At 43.9% G+C, this 20,242-nt stretch overlaps 1 protein-coding gene across 1 annotated transcript in view; it reads right to left on the bottom strand.

Moving 5' to 3' along the window:
* Positions 1-1,534: 1,534 nt before the first annotated feature.
* SAXO1 (stabilizer of axonemal microtubules 1) overlaps positions 1,535-20,242 on the bottom strand; it is an 80,022-nt gene continuing 61,314 nt past the window's right edge. The window contains exons 3-4 of the mRNA XM_008530059.2: positions 13,557-13,759; positions 1,535-2,702 (exon numbers count right to left, since the gene is read on the bottom strand). Coding sequence (XP_008528281.1) covers positions 1,699-2,702; positions 13,557-13,759 — 1,207 coding nt within the window. The 3' untranslated portion in view covers positions 1,535-1,698. The remainder of the gene's footprint in view (positions 2,703-13,556; positions 13,760-20,242) is intronic.

Genomic DNA, 20,242 nt, shown 5'->3' on the forward strand with positions numbered 1-20,242 from the left:
TATTACTCTTGATATAACCAAACACTGTCATACAACTACACTGAGAAGGGAGAGAGAAGGAGGGAATGTAAATGGGATGTCAAGTAAATGTAACGTAGAATGTAATGTAAAGAAGGAGACGTGGTTTGTGGAGCCATGAGACCTGAGACACAGCAGATGGGAAGTGCCTAGTGTTGTGGGAAGAACACTGGATTGAAATAGAAGACCTGGGTTCCAACCTTGGCTCTGGCACTCCAAACTCTGTAGCCTTTGGTAAGGTGCATAACCTCTCTGAGCCCCTTTAGCCCACAAAGGGCAGGTATCCAGACCCTACATACCAACAAGATGATTAAATGACGTAGGTCCCAAGCCAGTGATACAAATTAACCTCATGGTGATGATACAAGGGGTGGGCACCTGAGCAGTCTGGGCCAGGTAGGTGAGAGCCATGGAAAGACCGAGCCCTGGATAATAGATGTAGGTGTCTTGCCTTGAGCCTAAGCCCAAGCCTCCACACTTGAACCAAAATTTCCTTTCCCCTCCATGCTGTTCTCAAGTTCTGAGACCATGGAGTATACACTAGGATTCTGTGGACTCGAAAGAGAGGTGGGTGTCCCCCCATTTGAGGCTCACCCAGACCACGAACCCATCAGACCCTGCTGTCGGCCCTCTTGAACAAAGTCCTTCCTCAATTCTTTCCAATCTAAAAAAACTCTCCAAATTACATAGCCTTAGTACCAAACCTTAGATGCAAAAGAGAAACTTCCATTCCTTTCTCCAGGGCAGGATCCAGCTCACCACCATGTCAAGCTTTGTCACAGGTCTGGTCACAGTTATCACTTTAGGACAAGCAGGTCCAGCCTTCCCAGGAACCAGCCCAGCATGAGGCCATTTTTTCCAGGCTCTGAGCATTTAGAATAACTCACAGCCCTCGGGCCAGCTGCCAACTGCCTGGTTGCCAAGGGTCCCTTTTCCCCTTCCTCTCCCTGGAATCAGAACTTGCACTGGTTTGGGGATGGGAGAGGTCTGGCAGGTGCATGCTCCCCTGGGACTGCCAAAGGACCTCTTCCTCCCATCTCCCATGACTAGACCCACACCCCATCGGACAGCATTGTTCTTGCTGGTATGTCACCATGTGAAGAGATAGAAAGATGCCCTGTGAAGCAGCCCTGGGCAGAGAACCCAAAACAAGACTCCAGACTGGATCCAAGGCACCCCAACCAGTATTGAGATGCAATGGGGGCTTTAGTCTGGAATCTCCCCAAAGGTCCCAAGGAACATAGCCTGTCTTCTGCATAAACAGCACACAGGGGTGAACACACAGACCTGCAGATTCAATCCCCCCAAAATAAAGTTTATTCTTTGGTACTTCATATTTGGCAAGGGTTAATCATAAGGTCAATTCATACAATGCTTAAATTAGTAAACTACATCTGGATCGGAGAAAAGCTCATAGAGACCAGCTTTGATCCCATGAGCACAAGGTAAGGGACCAAAGAGGGGAGACAGCAGAGGAAGAGTTAAGAGGAGAAATTAGCCAGCCAGTGATTAAATGTTATTTTCCTTGAGTCAAGTGATTCTCATTTTATTCGTGTCCTGGAAATGATGATGAAGATTTTTTTTTTTTCATTTTGGGGAATTCTTTTTTTGTCCAATGAATAACTCAATCATCTGCTTTTAAAAGTGTTGTGCAATTTCTAAATAACAACTCTTAAAAAATCAGGCTGACACTGCCAACTCCTGCTGGTTGGGGTTTTCCGAATCACCTACAGAAAGACTGCTGCTGTGCCGAGAGCCTGTCTGGGAAACTGGCCTGTATATCCTGTGCCCCAAAGCATCCATTTCCTCAAACGTGTAGCCAGGGGGCTCAGGGTATGAAGCCAGGCACCTGCCCATTTCCTTAGGAGTAAAGCTGACTGTGTACGTGGTCTGGCCCTCCACGGGGATATTTGCTCGAGGGCCAGACCAGGGGGGCTTACAGCTTTTGGTATTGATGGGTGGGTGGGGCACATAATGGGCCCGTGTGGTGGTCAGGCAGTCCAAGGGTTCTGTAGGAAAGTTCAGCTGCGGAATGGGCTTGACTGGCTCTGTGCGCTTGCTGGCCCACTGCTTGTAGTCATCCTTGGTGGTGGTGGAGCTTTCGAAGCGGCCACCCTTCTTGACCGAGAGCACTGGTCGGCAGGACTGGGCTGGGGCACCCTTAGGGTATGTGTAATGGGACTGCACTGTTGTCAGAAGGTCCATCTTTTCTTCGGGAGGGACATAGGTGATAGGAGCTTTGGAGAACACCTGGGGTGTTGGCCAAGCTTGGTACTTATCTCGAAACTCCGTGGTGTTAGAGAAAGGCGTGTCTAGAGCACAGGGCCTGGCTGGAGGTTTCAAGCTCTTGGCTGGCTCCCCCATCAGGCCCCGGTAGGCCTCTTTGTGGGTGGTGAGGCTTTCAAAGGGGATTTCACAGGGTCTGAACTTCTCCGCCTCATACACAAAGCGCTTCTCCACAGGGTGAGCCACATAGCTCATTTTGTAGTTAGTCAGATCCTCCAGGGGGATGTTACAGAGCTTAGGCACAACCGGAGGCTTACAGCTTGTGGTGTTCACCAGGCCCTTTATAGAGTAGTCATCCTGATGTGTGGTTCTACTATCAAACTTAGTTGACGCTGGCCGGTAGCTGTTGTCTGGACGAAGTAGCTCTCGTCTTGGTTGGTTCCAGGGTAAATAATCAGCTGAAAATAAAACAGAAGTGGTAATTACTCATAAATCAAGCCAATCAACCTGCATGTATTCCAAGGGGTCCCAAAGCCACAAGCCAGTCTCCAGTGAGATGTTCCTGGAGACAAAGGAAAAACAGAGTGGATCCCGGCCACCACCTCAACCAAGGGCTTGATGTTTCAACTTTATGTTATTTGTGGGTTACTGTGCAGAAGAGACACATTTACAGGAGTCTCATCACACCCATAATGCTGCATGCAGGGATTTTAGAGGGCCCACAGCCATGGGAGGATCCAGGGAATTAATTCCAGCAGAGGAGTCTGGCTTACCCTGGTCCAAAACAGTTCTGTTCCTCTATGGGGAAGGAGCCTCCTCTGAATCAGCACAGAGTGACTGGGAACACGCATGTGGGGTAGTGAGACAGGGGATTCACAGCCCACCACTGCTGGGCCAGCAGCAGGACCAACCAGGCCTCCCTGGTCATCCGTAGAGTGACTGCCACGATGTCCCTAGAGCTCACACATCTGATTCACATAAACCAAATATGGCATCCTGAGGAATAAGGGCATTGTGTTGGCTGGTGAGAGAATAACAGTAGCCACCACTTGTAAAGAGCTTATTATGTTACAGGCAGTGTTCTAAAGGCTTTCTATACTAACTCTTAATCTTCAGACAGGCCTAATAAGGTGGGTACTATCGATATGCCCATTTTACACATGGAGAAACAGAGGTACAGAAAATTTCAGAAACTTGCCCAAAGTCACTTGGCTAGAAGTAGAAAATCATGGATGCAAATCCAGATCCAGAACCCATGGTCCGACCCACTCCATTATCTGGTTCTGACAATTAAGGAACACTGACTATGGTGCCAGCCAATTGTGCTCAGGGCTTTCCATACAGACCTTATTTCATCTTCATAATAACCCTCTGTAATGGGTATGATGGTCTCCATTTTACAGATTTCCCAAAGCAAGGCTCAGAGAGGCTAAGAAACTTGCCCAAAAGTCACATGGCTAGGGAGATAAGAGTTGGAATTTAAACCACATAGTTGACCCAAAGCTGTGCTCCCATATCACAGGAGTACTATATTTCTAGATAGAATGAAGGCTAAACAAAAGACTAGTGACAAATAATCAGAAAAGATTTTCAGGAAGAAGAGAATTTCAGAATGTGTGAAAAATGAAACGGCTTGGCCAGCTATATCTAGGAGATGGTTGTCTCAAGAGGAAGCTACACTGTGGGACAGGAATGGCCAAGACAACAGGAGGCCTGCACCCAAAGGAAATCTGCCCTAGAGATGGCACCCAGGCATCTTGAGGAGATGTCCTCAGACAGCACTGCTGGGGCTTTCTGAGTAACTTCACCACACAAATCCTCAGAGCAGCTTAGAACCCAGAAATCCAGGTAAGAAAAACGGTGCCATTCAACCACCTCGACACTGCTGCCATTCTGCTCATAACACTTGGCTCACATCCAAGTCCTACATCGTCCCCATTGCGCCCATCGATTACCAGATCCAAAGTAGCCAATATGGAACCCTAGTGAACCCTCTGAAACCACAGGGAATTCTCTTACTTACAGCTTTATAAAGGGTTAGAACCAAAGCAGCTTCCCAGGAACCTTGGGTGTATATAGCCAATGCCAGTGGAGTCCGTGGGCACACTTCCTTAGACAGCTTTGTTGCGGTATGAACTGTATAACATAAATGCACCATCTTACATACACAATGCCATAACTGCTACAGAGCTATGCAACCATCACGAGAATCCAGTAACAGAACATTTTCATCACTCCAAAAATATCAAGCAAGCCCATCTGCAGTCAATCTTAATTCCCATCCTCAGGCATTAATGCCCTTTCTGAACATTTCACATAAACAGAATTGCACAATATGTAGTGTTTTGCATTTGGCTCCTTTCACTTTGCAGAATGTAACTGAGGTTCATGCCTGTTGCAGCACACATCACTAGTCCACTCCTTTTTATTGTTGCATAATACTACAGTACATGGCTATACCAAATTGTGTTTATCCAGTCATCAATTGATGGACATTTGAGTTGTTTCCACTTCTTGGCTATTATGAAATTTTCTGCTATGAACATTCACGGACAAATCTTTGTGTGGATATACGTTTTCATTTCTCTTAGGTAGACATCAAGAAGCAGAACTGCTACATTATATGGTAAACCTATGTTTAACTTTTTAAGGTACTGCAAACCTTTCCAAAGTAGATGTGCCATCGTACATTCCCACTAGCAATGTATGAAGGTTCTCATTTCTCCACATCCTCACCAATACTTATTATCTTTTTAATTACAGACATTCCAGCGGGTGTTTAGTGGTATCTCCTTGTAGTTTACTTTGCATTTCCCTGATGACTAATGACATTGAGTATCTCTGCATGTGCTTATCAGGCATTCATATGTTTTTTTCGGTAAAATGCCTATTCAAAATCTTTTGCCCATTTTTAGGGGGCTTTTGTTTGTGTTGTTGTTGTTAGGCATCCTGGTGCCTTCCCACCAAGAGGCACTGTGCACACACCCTGGCCTCTGGCCTCACGGGTCTCCCTCTCTGCTGGGAGAACGTAATCAGTTTAGCAGCACCTAACATTGACTGAGCGTTTACTATGACCCACACACTTCCCCAAGGGCTCTCCGCGTTGTTTGGTAAGGAAGATTGGCCCTGAGCTAACTTCTGTTGCCAATCTTCCTCTTTTTGCTTGAGGAAGATTGTCATTGAGCTAACATCTGTTCCAATCTTCCTCTATTTTGTATGTGGGACACCACCACAGCATGGCTTGATGAGCGGTGTGTAGGTCTGCCCCTGGGATCTGAAACCGTGAACCCCAGGGCACAAACTTAACCACTGTGCCACCAGGCTGGCCCCCTCATTTTTTAATCAAGCTGTTTGTCTTATTATTGAGTTATGAGTTATTTATATATTTTGGATACAAGTTCTCTATCACTTTATCTTTTCATTTTCTTACTAGTGTCTTTTGAAGCACACAGAGATTTTGAATTTTTATAAAGTCCAAATTTTTTCCTATGTCTTAGTCTAAAAGATTTATAGTTTTAACTCTCACATTTAGTCTCTATCCTTTTTGAGTATGGTGTGAGGTAAAGGTCTAAGTTCATCTTTTTGCATGTGGATATCAAATTGTCCCAGCACCATTTATCAAAATGACAATTTTTTAGCTTTTCTGGTTTATTTGAATTTCATATGAAAAATTTAGGATCAACTTGCCAATTTCCGCAAAAAAAAAAAAAAGCCTGCTGGGATTTTGATAGGAATAGCATTGAATCTATAGATCAACTTGGGGGGACCTCCATCTTGACTACATTGAATCTTCCAATCCATGAACATGGACTGCCTCACCATCTGTTTAGATATTATTTCATTTGTAATCAGCACTGTTTTATCATTTCTAGTGTACAAGTTCTACATTTCTTTTTAAAAATTTATCCCAAATATTGTATTCATTTTGAGGCTATTATGAAGAGAGCTGTTTTCTTAATTTCATTTTCAGATAATGCTAATATGTAGAAATAAAATTTGTCTATATTGCTCTTCAATAGTGATGTCTTTCCACATTCATATATTAGTTCTAGTAGGTTTTTATGGATTCCTTAGGATTATCTGCATACAGGATTATGTTGTCTGAGAATAAAGACAGTTTTACTTCTTTTCTAATCTAGATTACTTCTTCTTTTCTAATCTAATCTATTTAATTGTTTGTTTTTCTTGCATTATTGCATTGGCTAGAATAGCCAGTACAATGTTGAATGGAAGTGATGAGAGCTGACATCCCAGCCTTCTTCCCAATCTTAGGAGGAAAGCATAGAGTCTTCCTGCATTAAGTATGATGTTAGCTATAGGGTGTTTTGTGGATGCCCTTCTGCAGACTGAGGATATCTTCTTCTATTCCTAGCTTTTTGAGAGCTTTTATGGGTATCAGAGCTTGTCAAATGTGTTCTCTGTGTCTATCAATCATGGAGTTTTGTCTTTTACTTTATTAATGTGGTACATTACATTAACTGATTTACTGATGTTAAACTAACCTTTCATTCCTGGTATAAACCCCACAGCTTTATAATTACTGGTTCTGTAACTGTCTTTTCAATTAATCAAGAGAAAAGTATACATTTACCTACATAATTACCTTTACCAGTGCTCTTTATTTGTTTGCGTAGATTTGTGTTACCCTTTGGTATTATTTCCTTTCAGCCTGAAGGACTCCCTTCAGTATTTCTTGTAAGGCAAGTCAGCCAAATACAAATTCACCCAGACTTTGTTTATCTGGGAATGTCTTTATTTTCCCATCATTTTTGAAGCATAATCTTTTACTAGTTATAGAATTCTTGGTTGACAATTTTTTTCCTTTCAGTACTTGGAATATGTCATCCCACTGCCTTCAGTCCTCCATTGTTTCTGATGAGAACTTAGTTGTTATTGCCGTTTCCCTGTATGTGTTGAAGTGTTTCTCTTCTGCTTCTTTCCAAATCTTTGGCTTTGGCTTTCAACAGTTTGACTATTATTTGACCAGGTGTGGATCTCTTTGTATTTATTCTATTTGGATTGTGCTTCTTGGATGTGTAGATTGATATTTTTCAGGAAATTTAGGGAGTTTCAGCAATTAAACGTTTTTTCTGCCCCTTTATTCTCTTTCTGGGGCTCCCATTATAAGTCTGTTAGTATGCTAAATGGTCTTTCCCAAGTTTCTCAGTTTCTGTACAATTCTCTTAATTTTTTCCTGTTCTTCAGAATGGATAAGCTCTATTGATCTACCTCCATCTCCACTGAGTCTTTCTTCTGTCAACTGCTATTAAGCCCCTGTAATGAATTTATTTTGATTATTGTCCTTTCAACTTCAGAATTTTCATTTGATTCTTTTTTATGATTTCCCTTTATTGGTATTCTCTATTTGATAGACAATTGTTGTCATACTTTCCTTTATTTCTTTAAACATAGTTCCCTGTTGTTCTTTGAACATATTTATAATAGCTACTTTGAAGTATTTGTCTGCCAGGTCTAACATCTGGGCCTCCAGAGATAGTTTCCATTAACTGCTTTTTTTCCTATCCATCGATCACACTTCCTTGTTTCCTTTCATGCCTCATAATTTTTTGTTACAAACTCAACACTCAGATAATATGCCAAGTAACTCTGGATTCTGATCTCCCACTGGGAGTTGTTTTTGCTATTTAGTGACTTGCCTGCACTAATTCTATATAGTCTTATCTCCTCTGTGGTGTGTGGCCACTGATGTTTTTGCTCAGTTTTTTCTTTTTTTAATTGTTTTTATTTTTAAGCCTAGATTCCTAAGAGTCACCCCATATCAGCATAGTTTATTAAGCAGCCAATAATCAGAAGTTATGCTGAAGCACCTTAAGCCACTAAGGCTTTCGCCCTTTGCTAATGGATCTGTGTTGGAGAACATAATCAAAGATCAGGCAGTTTACAAGTCTTCCCTAGCTTTTATTTTATGCTGGGCTGTCTCATGTCTCCTTTGCACATACACTAGGACCATATTCAGCCAGGGAAGATAAGTAGATATCTAGGCCCCATCTCTGCTTCTCTTGAGCCTGTACACTGCCGTGCCCACATGCAGTCTTCCAGACACCAGGAATGTGCATGAGCTTATTAAGGCCCACTGTGTCTGTCTCATTCTCTGGATCTCCTTGTTAAATTTCTAGCTGGTCTGTTGCTTGCCCCAACAATTACTGCAACCTCAGACTAACTGCAGAAGTTGTCTTCCCTGATTTTTTGCCATTGAGATCACTATTGTTTTTATTGAAACCCCTGGGTATGCAAGTTACTCCAAACCAAGTTAACCCCCACCAGTAGCAGAGCTGCTCGCTTACACAGCCTAGCCTGTCCAGGCAGAATAACCACACAGATTGGGGTGGGGAAGTGGGGAGATGGAAGCAGCCCTAGAATAAAACACCATAGACTCCCACTGTCCATAACCAAGGGTTAGTAGTTTTTCTTGAATAAATGCTTCGTAGTTTGTGTAGACCTTTCGTTGATTTCCAGAGCCCCAAAATGGTGGATTTTTTACTATTTTGTCCAGTTTTATTGTTGCTTTTTGGGAAGAGGATCTGCCAACCTCCTCACTTCACCACTCTAGAAGTCCTGACATCCCCACCCCCAGGCACACTCTTAAGCTTATTTTAGGCTAATAGTACTACCAAGTATTTATTTTAAATTGGCTTCATTTTAATTGAAAACCTAATCTTTCTCCAAGAACCATTAATGGCTCTATCAGCATCTTGAAAGCATTAGGGGGCCTTAGAGGGAACCATCTTGCTCAATATAAACCACATGTTTCCGCCTTAGACTTCAGGCCTCACTGAAATGGGAGCATCTACCTGTAGATGCCTACATGCTGCCTCAAGGTGCACAGGGGTAGGTAGGACAGGGCTCTTCTGGCCCTCTTCTGTGATGGATGAAGTGTTAAGAAAACAGGTTCCCAAGCTGAAAGTTGCCTCATGTGATTTCTGATACCCAACAATACAGTTGAAACCACATTATTATCCAACCTCCTAACTTCCTCCACCCAGCACATGTTACAAAAACCTCCACAGGACCCTGAAAACCTCAGAATTCCACATGACAAACTATTCACATGCCTGAAAAGCCATCAGTAAAAGCCCTTGAGGGCCAAGGTGACATGTGGGTAATTGGCAAGAACCTCTTTAAAAGGGATTCCATTCAATAATGTGTCTCAAAAAAAACTCTGCTAAACCTAAAGCTGAGCATCAAGTAATTACACTCTCAATCTTTCCAATTGCACAGTGTTTTGAAAATGTCAAAATTACAACCAAATGCTGCTGGAGCATATTTTACTGGTGGTTTTCTGGACCCTAGTAAAGGTGCTGGCCATGAGAGTAGAAAGGGAAAAGTCTGCATATTTTTCCTGTGGAACCATGGTAAGCAGAGCATATAGACATAATATAGATGGCACCCACTGAAATACACATATTTAATGACCTCAGTCTTTGGTTTCTTTTTTTTCCTTTGGAAGGAGAATCAATGTATGGCCATAAAACCATATAGATTGCTATGGGAAAGACTTACTAAAGTAGTAAATTTCCGCAAGAGACAAAAAAGTCATCAAAAGAGTGATACACCCAGAGATAAGGCAAGGGTGTGGCCCCTCACACATCCAGGAGGTTGTGCAGGACTGACCCAAGGCCAGAGTAAACGTCCTGGGTCTTCCCCAGCTTCACTCCTGTGCTTGGCCAGGCCCCACAGACAAATAGGCTGGTTGGGAATTTGTGTAAATCTAGTGCCAAACTGTGTCACCTGGAACCCTTGTAAACAATGGCCCAGAACTATTCATTCATTTACTCCCCCACTAAACACATCTTTGTTGTGCCATCCCCTGTGCTAAGTGCTGGGAATATATGTTTGGCACTCAAGGCCCAGTTTTGGAAGCCATTATATCATAGGAAAGTAATAGAACAAATAAACCATTTAAATTAAAAGACTATGAAAGTATTATTCCAAAAAACTATTAAGACACATAGATTTGACCAATAGGTCCCAGTTTGCAACCTAACTATGAACATGTTTTCCTTTGGCTACATAATGATTTGTTTGTTTTTAAAATCTGAATTTCAGAAGAGAACTATGAAATTCAACCTCAAGGACATATGTAGTTGTACAATGTACATATGTAGGTGACTCCAAGAACAAAACCAAGGAGTCTAAGCATGCCTGGTTCTGAACAGCCCTGTTGATATTTGACTAGTATTTGTTCATTAATTCTGTGTAAGTAGATAAAGCAGTTAACAGATGCCAAAAGTTTAAGAAAAATGAAGGAGAAGAAAACAGGGTTTTTCTCAGTTTTAACTTTCTCAGTAGGGAAAAGCCAGACATGATTCAGTTTTAGCGGTGGAATACTGTTGCCTGGTTTGCAGAGGGCAGTAAGATGTAACTGTTTGAAGAACGGGAAGAAAATGGGAGAGCTAGAGGTGGGAGAGATTAAAGCGTAAGTATTGGGTTGGGTTTTTGCTATGTGTTTATGTTGAGGGGTGAGTATTTTGTGGGGAGGTGTAAGGAGGCCTCCTCTTTCAATAACACCACTGGGCTGCTCCATCCTTGCCAACCCCAAGGTAAGCAAGGAGCCTCTCTCACTCTCAGACCTCTCCTTGCACCTAGGGCAAGGTGGGGAGGGGGAACTAAGCTGAGGAACCAGCGCTCTGAAGAGCCTCTAACTAAGGCAGGATTCTCAAATCCAGGGCCCCACAGGGAGGGTGTGCAGCAAAGGCGAGTTTGTAGCTAAATGTGCCCTACCAGAGTCCCTGCTCCCTCCCCTTGCAGAAGTAATGGCTCTCTCCAGCTTTGTTCCTCCTTCTTGCCTGCTTAGTGCCCATTTTTTGTCTTCCTGTAAACACTGGATGAAAAAGGAGAGAAATGAGCCCTGCAGATGCTCAAGTACGGCCCGGCCATGGGCCTGGTTGTACTGACTCCTCTGTGAAGCATCTCCTGTGGTGCCTGCCTTGTCAAGGGTAACTGGCAAAGAAAAAGACAGATCCTTGCCCTCTTAGAGCTTACAGTCTGGCCAAGGAGACAAATGTTAAACAAAATTACACAGTGAATTATAAAACCAGGGAGGACAAGGCACACTTAGAGCCTCTATCAGGGTGTGTGTAGTCTGGCACGGGGGAGGCTCTGGGAAGGCCTCTAAGGGTGTGATGTCTGCTGCTCACTGGAGGGAGAGCTAGACAAGGGAAGGGAGGAGGGCTCCATAAAGAGGGAACAGCATGTGTAAAATGCCCTAAGATAGAAAAGAAACAGAGGAAAGGAACTGAAAGACGGTCCTGTGGCCGGAGCATAGGGGCTCAGGGAGGAGGAGCCAGAATCTGCAAGGTGTCAAAGGAGTTGGTAAAGGTTTGGGATTTTATCCTAAGAACCATAATAATTACCTGAGGAGTTTTAAGCAGAGTAGAGGTCAGATCCAATTCTTTTTCTTTTTTTTTTTGCTAAAAAGATTCATCCTGTGCTGACATCTCTGCCAATCTTCCCCTATTTTTTATGGGGCTCACCGCCATAGCATGGCCGCTGACAAGTGGTGTAGGTCTGTACCCAGGAACCAAACCCAGGCCACCAAAGCAGAATACACCAGACTCAACCACTAGGCAACACGGTCGGGCCCCAACTGTCATTTTTAAAAGACCTCCCTGGTGCCTTTCTGTGGAAAATGGATAAGAATTGACAAGATTAGAGACATGCTCAGGTGTGTGCCCAGGTGTGGACATGAAGAAGGCAAGATTAGGGCTTTGCTAGGAGGAAGAAACAAAAGGACAGAAGAGAAAGGGGGTAAAAGATGCACCGGAATGATATTACATGGAATAGGCTACATGGGGTCAGGCAGAGGAGGGGCTGATGTTGAGAAGGAAGGTAAGGCATCAGTGGACTGGAGGTCCCAATGAGGCCAAGGACTGTCATGGTGGGAGTAAAGAACAGAACAAGCCGGAAGGACCAGATGTTGGTATGCATGAAAGTGAAGCCATTTTGGGGTAGGATGAAGTCCAGAATGTGGCTTGGCAGAAGGTGGCTGTGAAAGAGTGGAAAAGGACAGACAACACAAAAGATAAGAAGATACAAGGACAGAATCCAGATTGCGAGAGAGGCCGACATCAGTCTGGCCCTGAGTCCCAGTTCCTGGCAGAAGCAGAGAAGCCCAGCCACATGTAGAGTCTTCTAGAATGACAGATTCACAGCTCCTAGGAAGGCTTCAGGAAGATTCCTACGTCTCCTCAAGACTCCCTACCTCCCCTGGCCTAAGCATTTGGTTTGGTTAAATAAAAGCAACTATCATCACGCCATTCAGACGTCCACGAGCATGTTACATGAACCATTTAGCATGTGTTCCTAGAGCAACCATGTGTAACCATAAGCAGAAAAGTTACTGATTACAAACGTGGCCTCCATTCTCATGGTCTCAGCCTTGTAGTTTGTGCTCCACAGAGCGAGTGACTGCTACTTGGCTTGCACCACACATACAACTCCATACCCTCTCTCTCTTGCGAGACTATAAAGTCAAGGGCAGGTCATTATGCTTCCTTCCCAGTTTCTAATACCATGCCTGGAATGTAGTAGACGCTTAATAAAGAATGAATCAATCCCATTTATATGAACTTCAAAACTGGTAAAAACTAATTTATGTGTTAAATGTCAGCATAACTGTTCTATCCTGGGTGGGAATGGAGACCGGAGATGGGAGTATCAATGTTATATTTCCTGATCTTGGTGCTGTTTACATGTTTGTGCACTCAAAATTCATGGGTCTGTATAATTATGATCTGTACATCTTTGAGCATGTATGTTTCCATAATTTTTTAAATGGATGAATGAATCTATCAATCAGTGGTGGAACCTAACATAGCTTAAACCTGCAATCCTTCTCCAGTGTACGATGACAACAGCAAGCTAAGGCAGTTGTCAGCAAATAGTCTCTACAAGAGGCCAGACATTAAATGTCTTAGCTCTTGCAGGCCATACGGTCTCTGTCACAACTTTGCTGCTGTAGCATAAAAGTAGCCACAGATAATGTGTAAAACAAACGCGTGTGGCTATGTTCCAACAAAATGTACTTATGAACACTGAACTTTGAATTTCGTACAATTTTCATATGTTCTAAAACAGTCTTCTTTTTGATCTTTTTTTTTAATCATTCAAAAATCTAAAAACCATTCTTAGCTATCCAACTGTACAAAAACAGGCTGCAGGCCAAACTCGGTCTAGAGGACATGGTTTGCACACCCTCCGCACTAGGGGGTGTGCATAGAAAACGCATCTCTTGGCCAGCACATAGGTTCAGCCTATCCTTCCCCCAACCTGCCCCTCCAGCACTCTCCCACCTTTATAAGTAGGCAGACACTCCATCTTGTCGCCACATGGATATTTACTGTCCCGAGGTTTGATGGGGTCCACTCGACAGACAGGGTATGGGTTGTAATCTTGTTTATACGTTGTGAGCAGATCCATATTCTCCTCACTTGGGACGAACTGGTCAGGATGGGGGACCTTCACTGGTAACACTTTGTGAGGCCCGAAATCTCTCCTGTAAAGGAAATAAGCATACGGCATTGAAGCCCTGGCTCAGAACAAGCCTCATGGTTTCCATTCAACCCAATTCTACAAATGTTTGCTCAGAAGTCATCTTCTAACTCTATCCTAACTGCTCTTCCTCCTCGTTTCTCACTTTCGAGAAACATACCACCATTCCCTTCTCACCCAAGTCAGACACCTCGATCCACTTCTCACAGCTCCAGAGGATCATTCACCAAGGGCAGGCCTCTCCACGTCACTGGTTTGTCTTTCCCTCTTGGTTCAGACCCTGACCATTTCTTACTTGGATCGTGTGACAACTTACCACCTGGGCTTCTTGCTTCGTTCCCACCACTTCTACTTCAACGCCCATAGTGTGGTCAGAATAAACTCTCTAAAATGAAAATTACATCATTTCACTCCCCAGCTTAAATTCTTCCAGATAAAGCCCAACTTTCTAGCATGGTCCTCAAGCTTTCCTGAACCTGCCTCTGCCTTATTCCCCAACCACATCTCCCACCTCTCTCCCTGGCCCACTTTCCACTCTAACCACACTGGACCACTGAGGAGGCCCCTCACCTGTGCCTGCCATCTCCATCTTCCTTCACCCCAACCCCGTCACTGTGGAGCTTTTATTTTTTAGGTACCACCACCTCCTTCTCTGTGTCCCCAATAGCTTCTGCTAATATTTATCTCCTTCCTCTACTTGATCTTACAGAAAACCCAGAAGAGAAGAAAAGTGCAATAAATGGAGATCATGAATCTTTCATTTCTTAGCTATCTGGCATCACCACGCCTACTATTTCAGGGCGTATGAAAACGATGGGATGGAAAAAGAATGATGGTCTTTACTAAAGAAGAAGCACTCCCTTCCCAAAGCATCTCCCAGTTATAAAAAGGCCAAGATGCTAACTACACCACCACCAGGAATCACGCTGGCCACACCAGGGCTCAGCTTGGGTGTGCACTGCTCACCAGGGCAGTGTCAGCTTCCCATGGCTCAAGGCAAACTCTCTTAAGCAAACATTCCCCCCCACGCCCACCCCAGGGCTTCTGCTTTATACAGCAGAGTGTTTTTTGCCTGGAACCCATTTATCCAACTGGACAGGGGAAGGTAGATTTTCCCCGACGGTGCTTGCCAAAACAGCCTCAGCAAGGGGAGGGGAAGGTTTCCGGACAGGAAAACATCAGGCCTAAACACCAATAAAACCTACTTTCCGGTCGAGATCTGGAGCAGCATTACTGAGCCATGCTTGACTAGCAAAGGTAACACGCTCCACTGTAACCTGTCTTGCATGAATTATACACATGGTTGTCAATAAACTCAAACCAGGGCCTGAAAATGCTTGGCGGGATGGGAGAGGGAGTTAGGAAGCACAAGAATTAGTCTCTCCAGGGCTCTAAGGGGGAAATGGGAGAAGCTTCAGTTGAACTCCCAGTAACACCCTCTGGGTAGATTTAAAAATACATCTCAGCAGTGGTTACAGGGCCTTCAGCCTGGCTCCCTTCCCAGGGGCCCACGTTGACAAACAGCAAGAGGAAGCTCAGCAACCCACGGCATCTGGAAGCTGACTATATGAATCGGCGCTTATGGAGGGAATAGGCCAAACAACAACCCAGGGGTCATCTCCACACTTCTACTCCACCTAGTGTGTAGGTACCTCATGCCAGAGTCTGTCCAATACTGAACCAAGTGTGGCAGGGAGCAGGGCGCGTGAGGCCCTCAGCCAGCCACAGAGACAAATGGAAATACTCAGAAAACCCTGTCTGAAAACTGGTTGACTGCAAAGTGGCTTTTACCAGAAAGTTTGTGTTCTCAGGGGAGGGCTCCCAAGGGGAAGTGAGCTCTCCTAACTCCCAAAAATGGTGGAGTGCGGTTTAGAGGCAGCCTGAGACCACACAGCTCCATATAAACATGTTCATTGATGGCTACCCAAAATTCAGCCCGCTGCACTTTCAACCGAGAATCAGGAGATATCAAGGGCAAGCAGTGAGGAATAAAGCTGAAGCCAAGCTGCCCCATGGACCCTCCCAATACCAGACAGCCAAGAGTGCTTTCAAGTCACGGGCCTGCCATACTCTGGGACCCTACACATAGGCCATGACATCCTCTTCTGCCATTAACTTCTACTGTTCCCCTCACACATGTATGAGAACCTTCCTATGAGGGCTGCCAAGCTCTCTGGCAACTAAAGTGTGCCCAGTGCCCCTACCTCCTTCTGCTCCTACAGGAAAAGAGCAGATAAATGCCCACAACCAGACTCATCCATTCACGGACTATCCTGAAGTCGGTTTCTCAAAGACAAAAGCAGATGTAGCAAAATCTTTGCTCATCATGTGTAGGGAACAAAATCGTTAACTGAATCTCCTTCTCCAGTACAAAATTCAAGCTCCTCTGTGAAGGCACATCTACGGCTGAATTTACTGATCAGCTACAACCAAGGAAACGATCCTGAAGGGGGGCCGGGGGTAGGGCGTACGGAATGATCCACTTCTGAAGAGAGGAAACGTTTTCAGTTTAAAGTTTAATTCATTTATACCCCACCCAAAAATATTTACTGTGGCTTAAGAGTGAGTTTAATCAGAATTTACGAGTCTCCTCATTATGTTTTTACGTTGAGAACATTCACTGAAACCTATCGTTAACCACAGCATAACTGCCTGTCCCCAATCTCACATAATCTTACAGCCGTAAGTTCGCGTAAAAGAAAAGTATTTTATTCTTCCCAGAAATTGCTCAAATTTAGTAGCCTTTTTTTTTAAAGAACACTCTCCTCTCTTCCTGTAGTACATTTCCTAGTCCCTGTGCCCATTGTGACTATGAACCAAGAAAAAAACGGATCAAAGAAGTTTCTTTTTTAGATGCATAACCATAAAAGTTAGATTGTGTGGAAGGCCAAGAGTTAAGCTCCGAGTTAAGTAAAGGTTCAAGTGACCCTGCTGGGAAAGTCATAATAACTTGACTTCCAATCATTAGGCAAAGCCAAGGAGAGGTGTTTGACAAGAGTCTGACAAAAGGAAAGAAGAAATAACATAACAGCCAACAGGGTCGTGAGCCTGGAAGTGGGAAAAGGAGATTTTCACTGCAATAGAGGAGCCATACGATCATTTTTGTTAACCTATTTTTAATGTTTATATAAGCAAACTTCAGAATTTGTTAGTGTGACCATATAGTCAACCATAATACGTGGAATCCTTTTTAAGAAGAGTTCCTCCTCTTGCCCAAAGCCAATCTCTTCACCTCTGCCAGAAATCCCCTCCCTCTTTCCAGGAACCTCGTCTATGGGCCATCTCCTAGTCTGTGGTTTAAACTCTTCCTCCTGCTGGCTCCTTTTTGTCAGTATTTAATCATGCACCAGTCCTTCCCATCTTTAAAGGAAAGAGACAAACCATCAAACAACTCTCGTTGGCGTCCTCTCCCCTCCACTCCTCTCTCCTCCCCTTCTCTCTTCTGGGAAGGGTTGTATAGAGGTGCAGACTTGCCTTCCTCACTCCCCACTCAGGCTCCACCCATCAAATCGGATTCCACTCACTCATTGCTCTAGCCAAGGCTGGCAAAGTACCACCTTGTTTACAAATCCAATCATTGCTCCTCAGGCCTTTATCCCCCTGTACCATCTTCACAGCATCCATCCTCTCACTCATTTTTTTAAGACGCTCTCCTCTTGACTTCTGACACTCCTCATGATTTGTCCTCTTAGTCTCCTCTGTGGGGTTTTGCTCTTTGTCAATTGATTTTATTTCCTTACTTCCTCACATAATTCTAAAATCTCCCCAGGTTAAAAGGCACCCTCTAGGGGCTGGCCCTGTGGCCGAGTGGTTAAGTTCGCACTCCGCTGCAGGCGGTCCAGTGTTTCACTGGTTCGAATCCTGGGCGCGGACATGGCACTGCTCATCAGACCATGCTGAGGCAGCGTCTCACATGCCACAACTGGAAGGACCCACAACGAAGAATATAAAACTATGTACCGGCGGGCTTTGGGGAGAAAAAGGAAAAAATAAAATCTTTTAAAAAAAAATAAAAAATAAATAAATAAAAGGCACCCTCTAAGGAAACCATTGTGTCATCACAGGCAGGTTGGGAAGCCCAGCCCAGCACACTGAGAAAGATCCCTAGGCAGATTCACAGGACTTGATTCGTGCCCCTGATCCTCATAAGAACACACTGAGCCCTCTTTATCTTCACTGTGACAGACCAGGATTCAAGTTACAAGCACCTATCTCCTCCTTTACTCTCTCATCTCCTCAACTCCCACCAAAGCTGAGGCTAACACCTGTCACTACTTCATATAAACTCTGGACAAAATATAAAGAACTGCCAGTGAGTGCTTAAGAGCAACCAATGTAGACAGATTCTGGAGCAGAGCCAACAGGTGGAAGAAGGGAACGATACTGGGTGACTCTGTAAGTTTCCATTTTTTTCTAAGCTCCCAGTCTGAAGGCAGGCTCCAGTCTGTGCCACACAGACAGCTTAAATGTGAATAGAAAACTTTCCACCTTTGACTGAAGAACCACAGCACCAAGTCTAGGGCAGCCATAGGTGTCAGAAAGTGAGGAAGGAATCCTGGATAGGAAAGAACCAGAGACAGGAAGCCTCAGTTCTGTATATAAACTGGGCACAAATCTCTGGCTGACCTCACCTGCATGGGGCAGACTTCAAGCAACTATGCTAAAGATAAAGAACTGGATTGAAATTTGAGGTGACCCCCAAGACAGAGTTTGCATTTGAATCCAATGAAGTTACCTCCTATCTGCTTGGGGGGAAAAAACACTCTTTAGAAGAATGCAAGAATGTCCAGGGTCTCTCCAGCACAACATCAACAATGTACAGGATCAATCCAAAACTACTTGATATACACACAGGAAAATGTGACCCATTCTCAAGAAAAAAAGATAATCATGAAGACCACCCCAAGCAGACCTAGATGTTGAAATTAGCAAAGATTTTAAAGCAGCTATTTTAACTATGTTCAATTACCAAAGGCAAAGTAAGGTTATAATTAATTAAAAGATAAGAAGTTACAGAAGAGAAATAGAAATTATATTTTTTTAAAAAATGGAGGATGGCCCCATGGTCAAGTGGTTAATTTCATCCACTCCACTTCGGCGGCCCAGGGTTTCACCAGTTCGGATCCTGGGCGCAGACACAGCACTGCTCATCAGGCCATGCTGAGGCAGCATCCCACATAGCACAACCAGAAGGACCTGCAACTAGAATATATAACTATGTACTAGGGGGCTTTGGGGAGAAGGAGAAGAAAGGGAAAAAAAAAAGGAGAACATTGGCAACAGATTTTAGCTCAGGTGCAAATCTTTTAAAAAAATAAAAAATAATAAATAAAATTAAAAATGTAAATTCTAAAACTGAAAAATACAATACCTAAAATAAAACATTCACTGGATGAGTTTACCAACAGAATGGAGATGAAGAAGGAAAGACTCAGTGAACTTGAAGATAGATGAATAGAAACTGTCCAATCTGAAGAACAGAGAGAAAAAACACTGGAGGAGAGAAATCAACAGAGCCTCAGAGACAGAAAAAAATACTTGAACAAATAGTGACCAAAATATCCCCAAATTTAGCCAAAGATGCACAACATCACAGGCTCTGAAATTGCCCAAGCAAGTCTAGAGCTGAGACCTATTTCTGCATGTCTTAATTCTCAGGTCCCGTCTATACAGGGGCGTAAGCATATCCCCAGGGGTATGGATGAGCAGAGAAGTCAAGTATGTATGTGAACAGAAAATATGTAAAATTCAATGGGTAGGGAAAGATTCAAGCCCACTACCAACTTTCTTGCTTCTTTCCTGGCTTTAGGAGAGCATTCCAAACACCTTTTCTCTTTTAGCTCTTCCCTCCCTTACTCTCTTCGGTTTACCCAGGAGTCTTGTCAACAAATGAAGAAATCTGTGCTGCCAACTCCCTGGCCCCTGCCCTTCAGCCAAACTCTGAACCCAATTCCATCTTCCCCGCTGCGCCTCCACTTCTCCCCACCCGTGATCCCACTCCCTTTAGAATAAAGGTCTAACAGCATCCTGAATACTCCCCTCTTTCTTCAGAGACTATTAACTTTGCCCATCTTTAGGGATCTAGTTAGCTAACAAAATAACGTCCCAAAATGGGGCCCAAGTGTTTCACAAGGCGACATGCCTAAGGGGAAATGAGGCATGAAGTGCAAACCTCTTATTCATTAATTGATCTCAGTTCTATCTGAATAAAGGCAAAATCTATGTGAGAGAATTACCAAGGGCTGCAAGCAACAGTTTCATACTAAGAAGGGCTGAAATCATGAGCATTCCCCTCACAGCACCTGCTGTAAATCCCCAAGATTTACAGTCAGTCAGAGTTGTGCGCAGCTGTAATCATGCCTCGTGCTGGGATGATAACCTTTCCAGAAACCAGGTGTTTTTTGTGTCTGGTCTTAATCACCAAACCCAGCCAAGCCCTGGGCCACATGACTTTTCATTCAGCAGGTGGCAGCCCCACGTCCAATCT

This window comes from Equus przewalskii, chromosome 22, assembly GCF_037783145.1.
Source record: "Equus przewalskii isolate Varuska chromosome 22, EquPr2, whole genome shotgun sequence".
Taxonomy (NCBI): domain Eukaryota; kingdom Metazoa; phylum Chordata; class Mammalia; order Perissodactyla; family Equidae; genus Equus; species Equus przewalskii.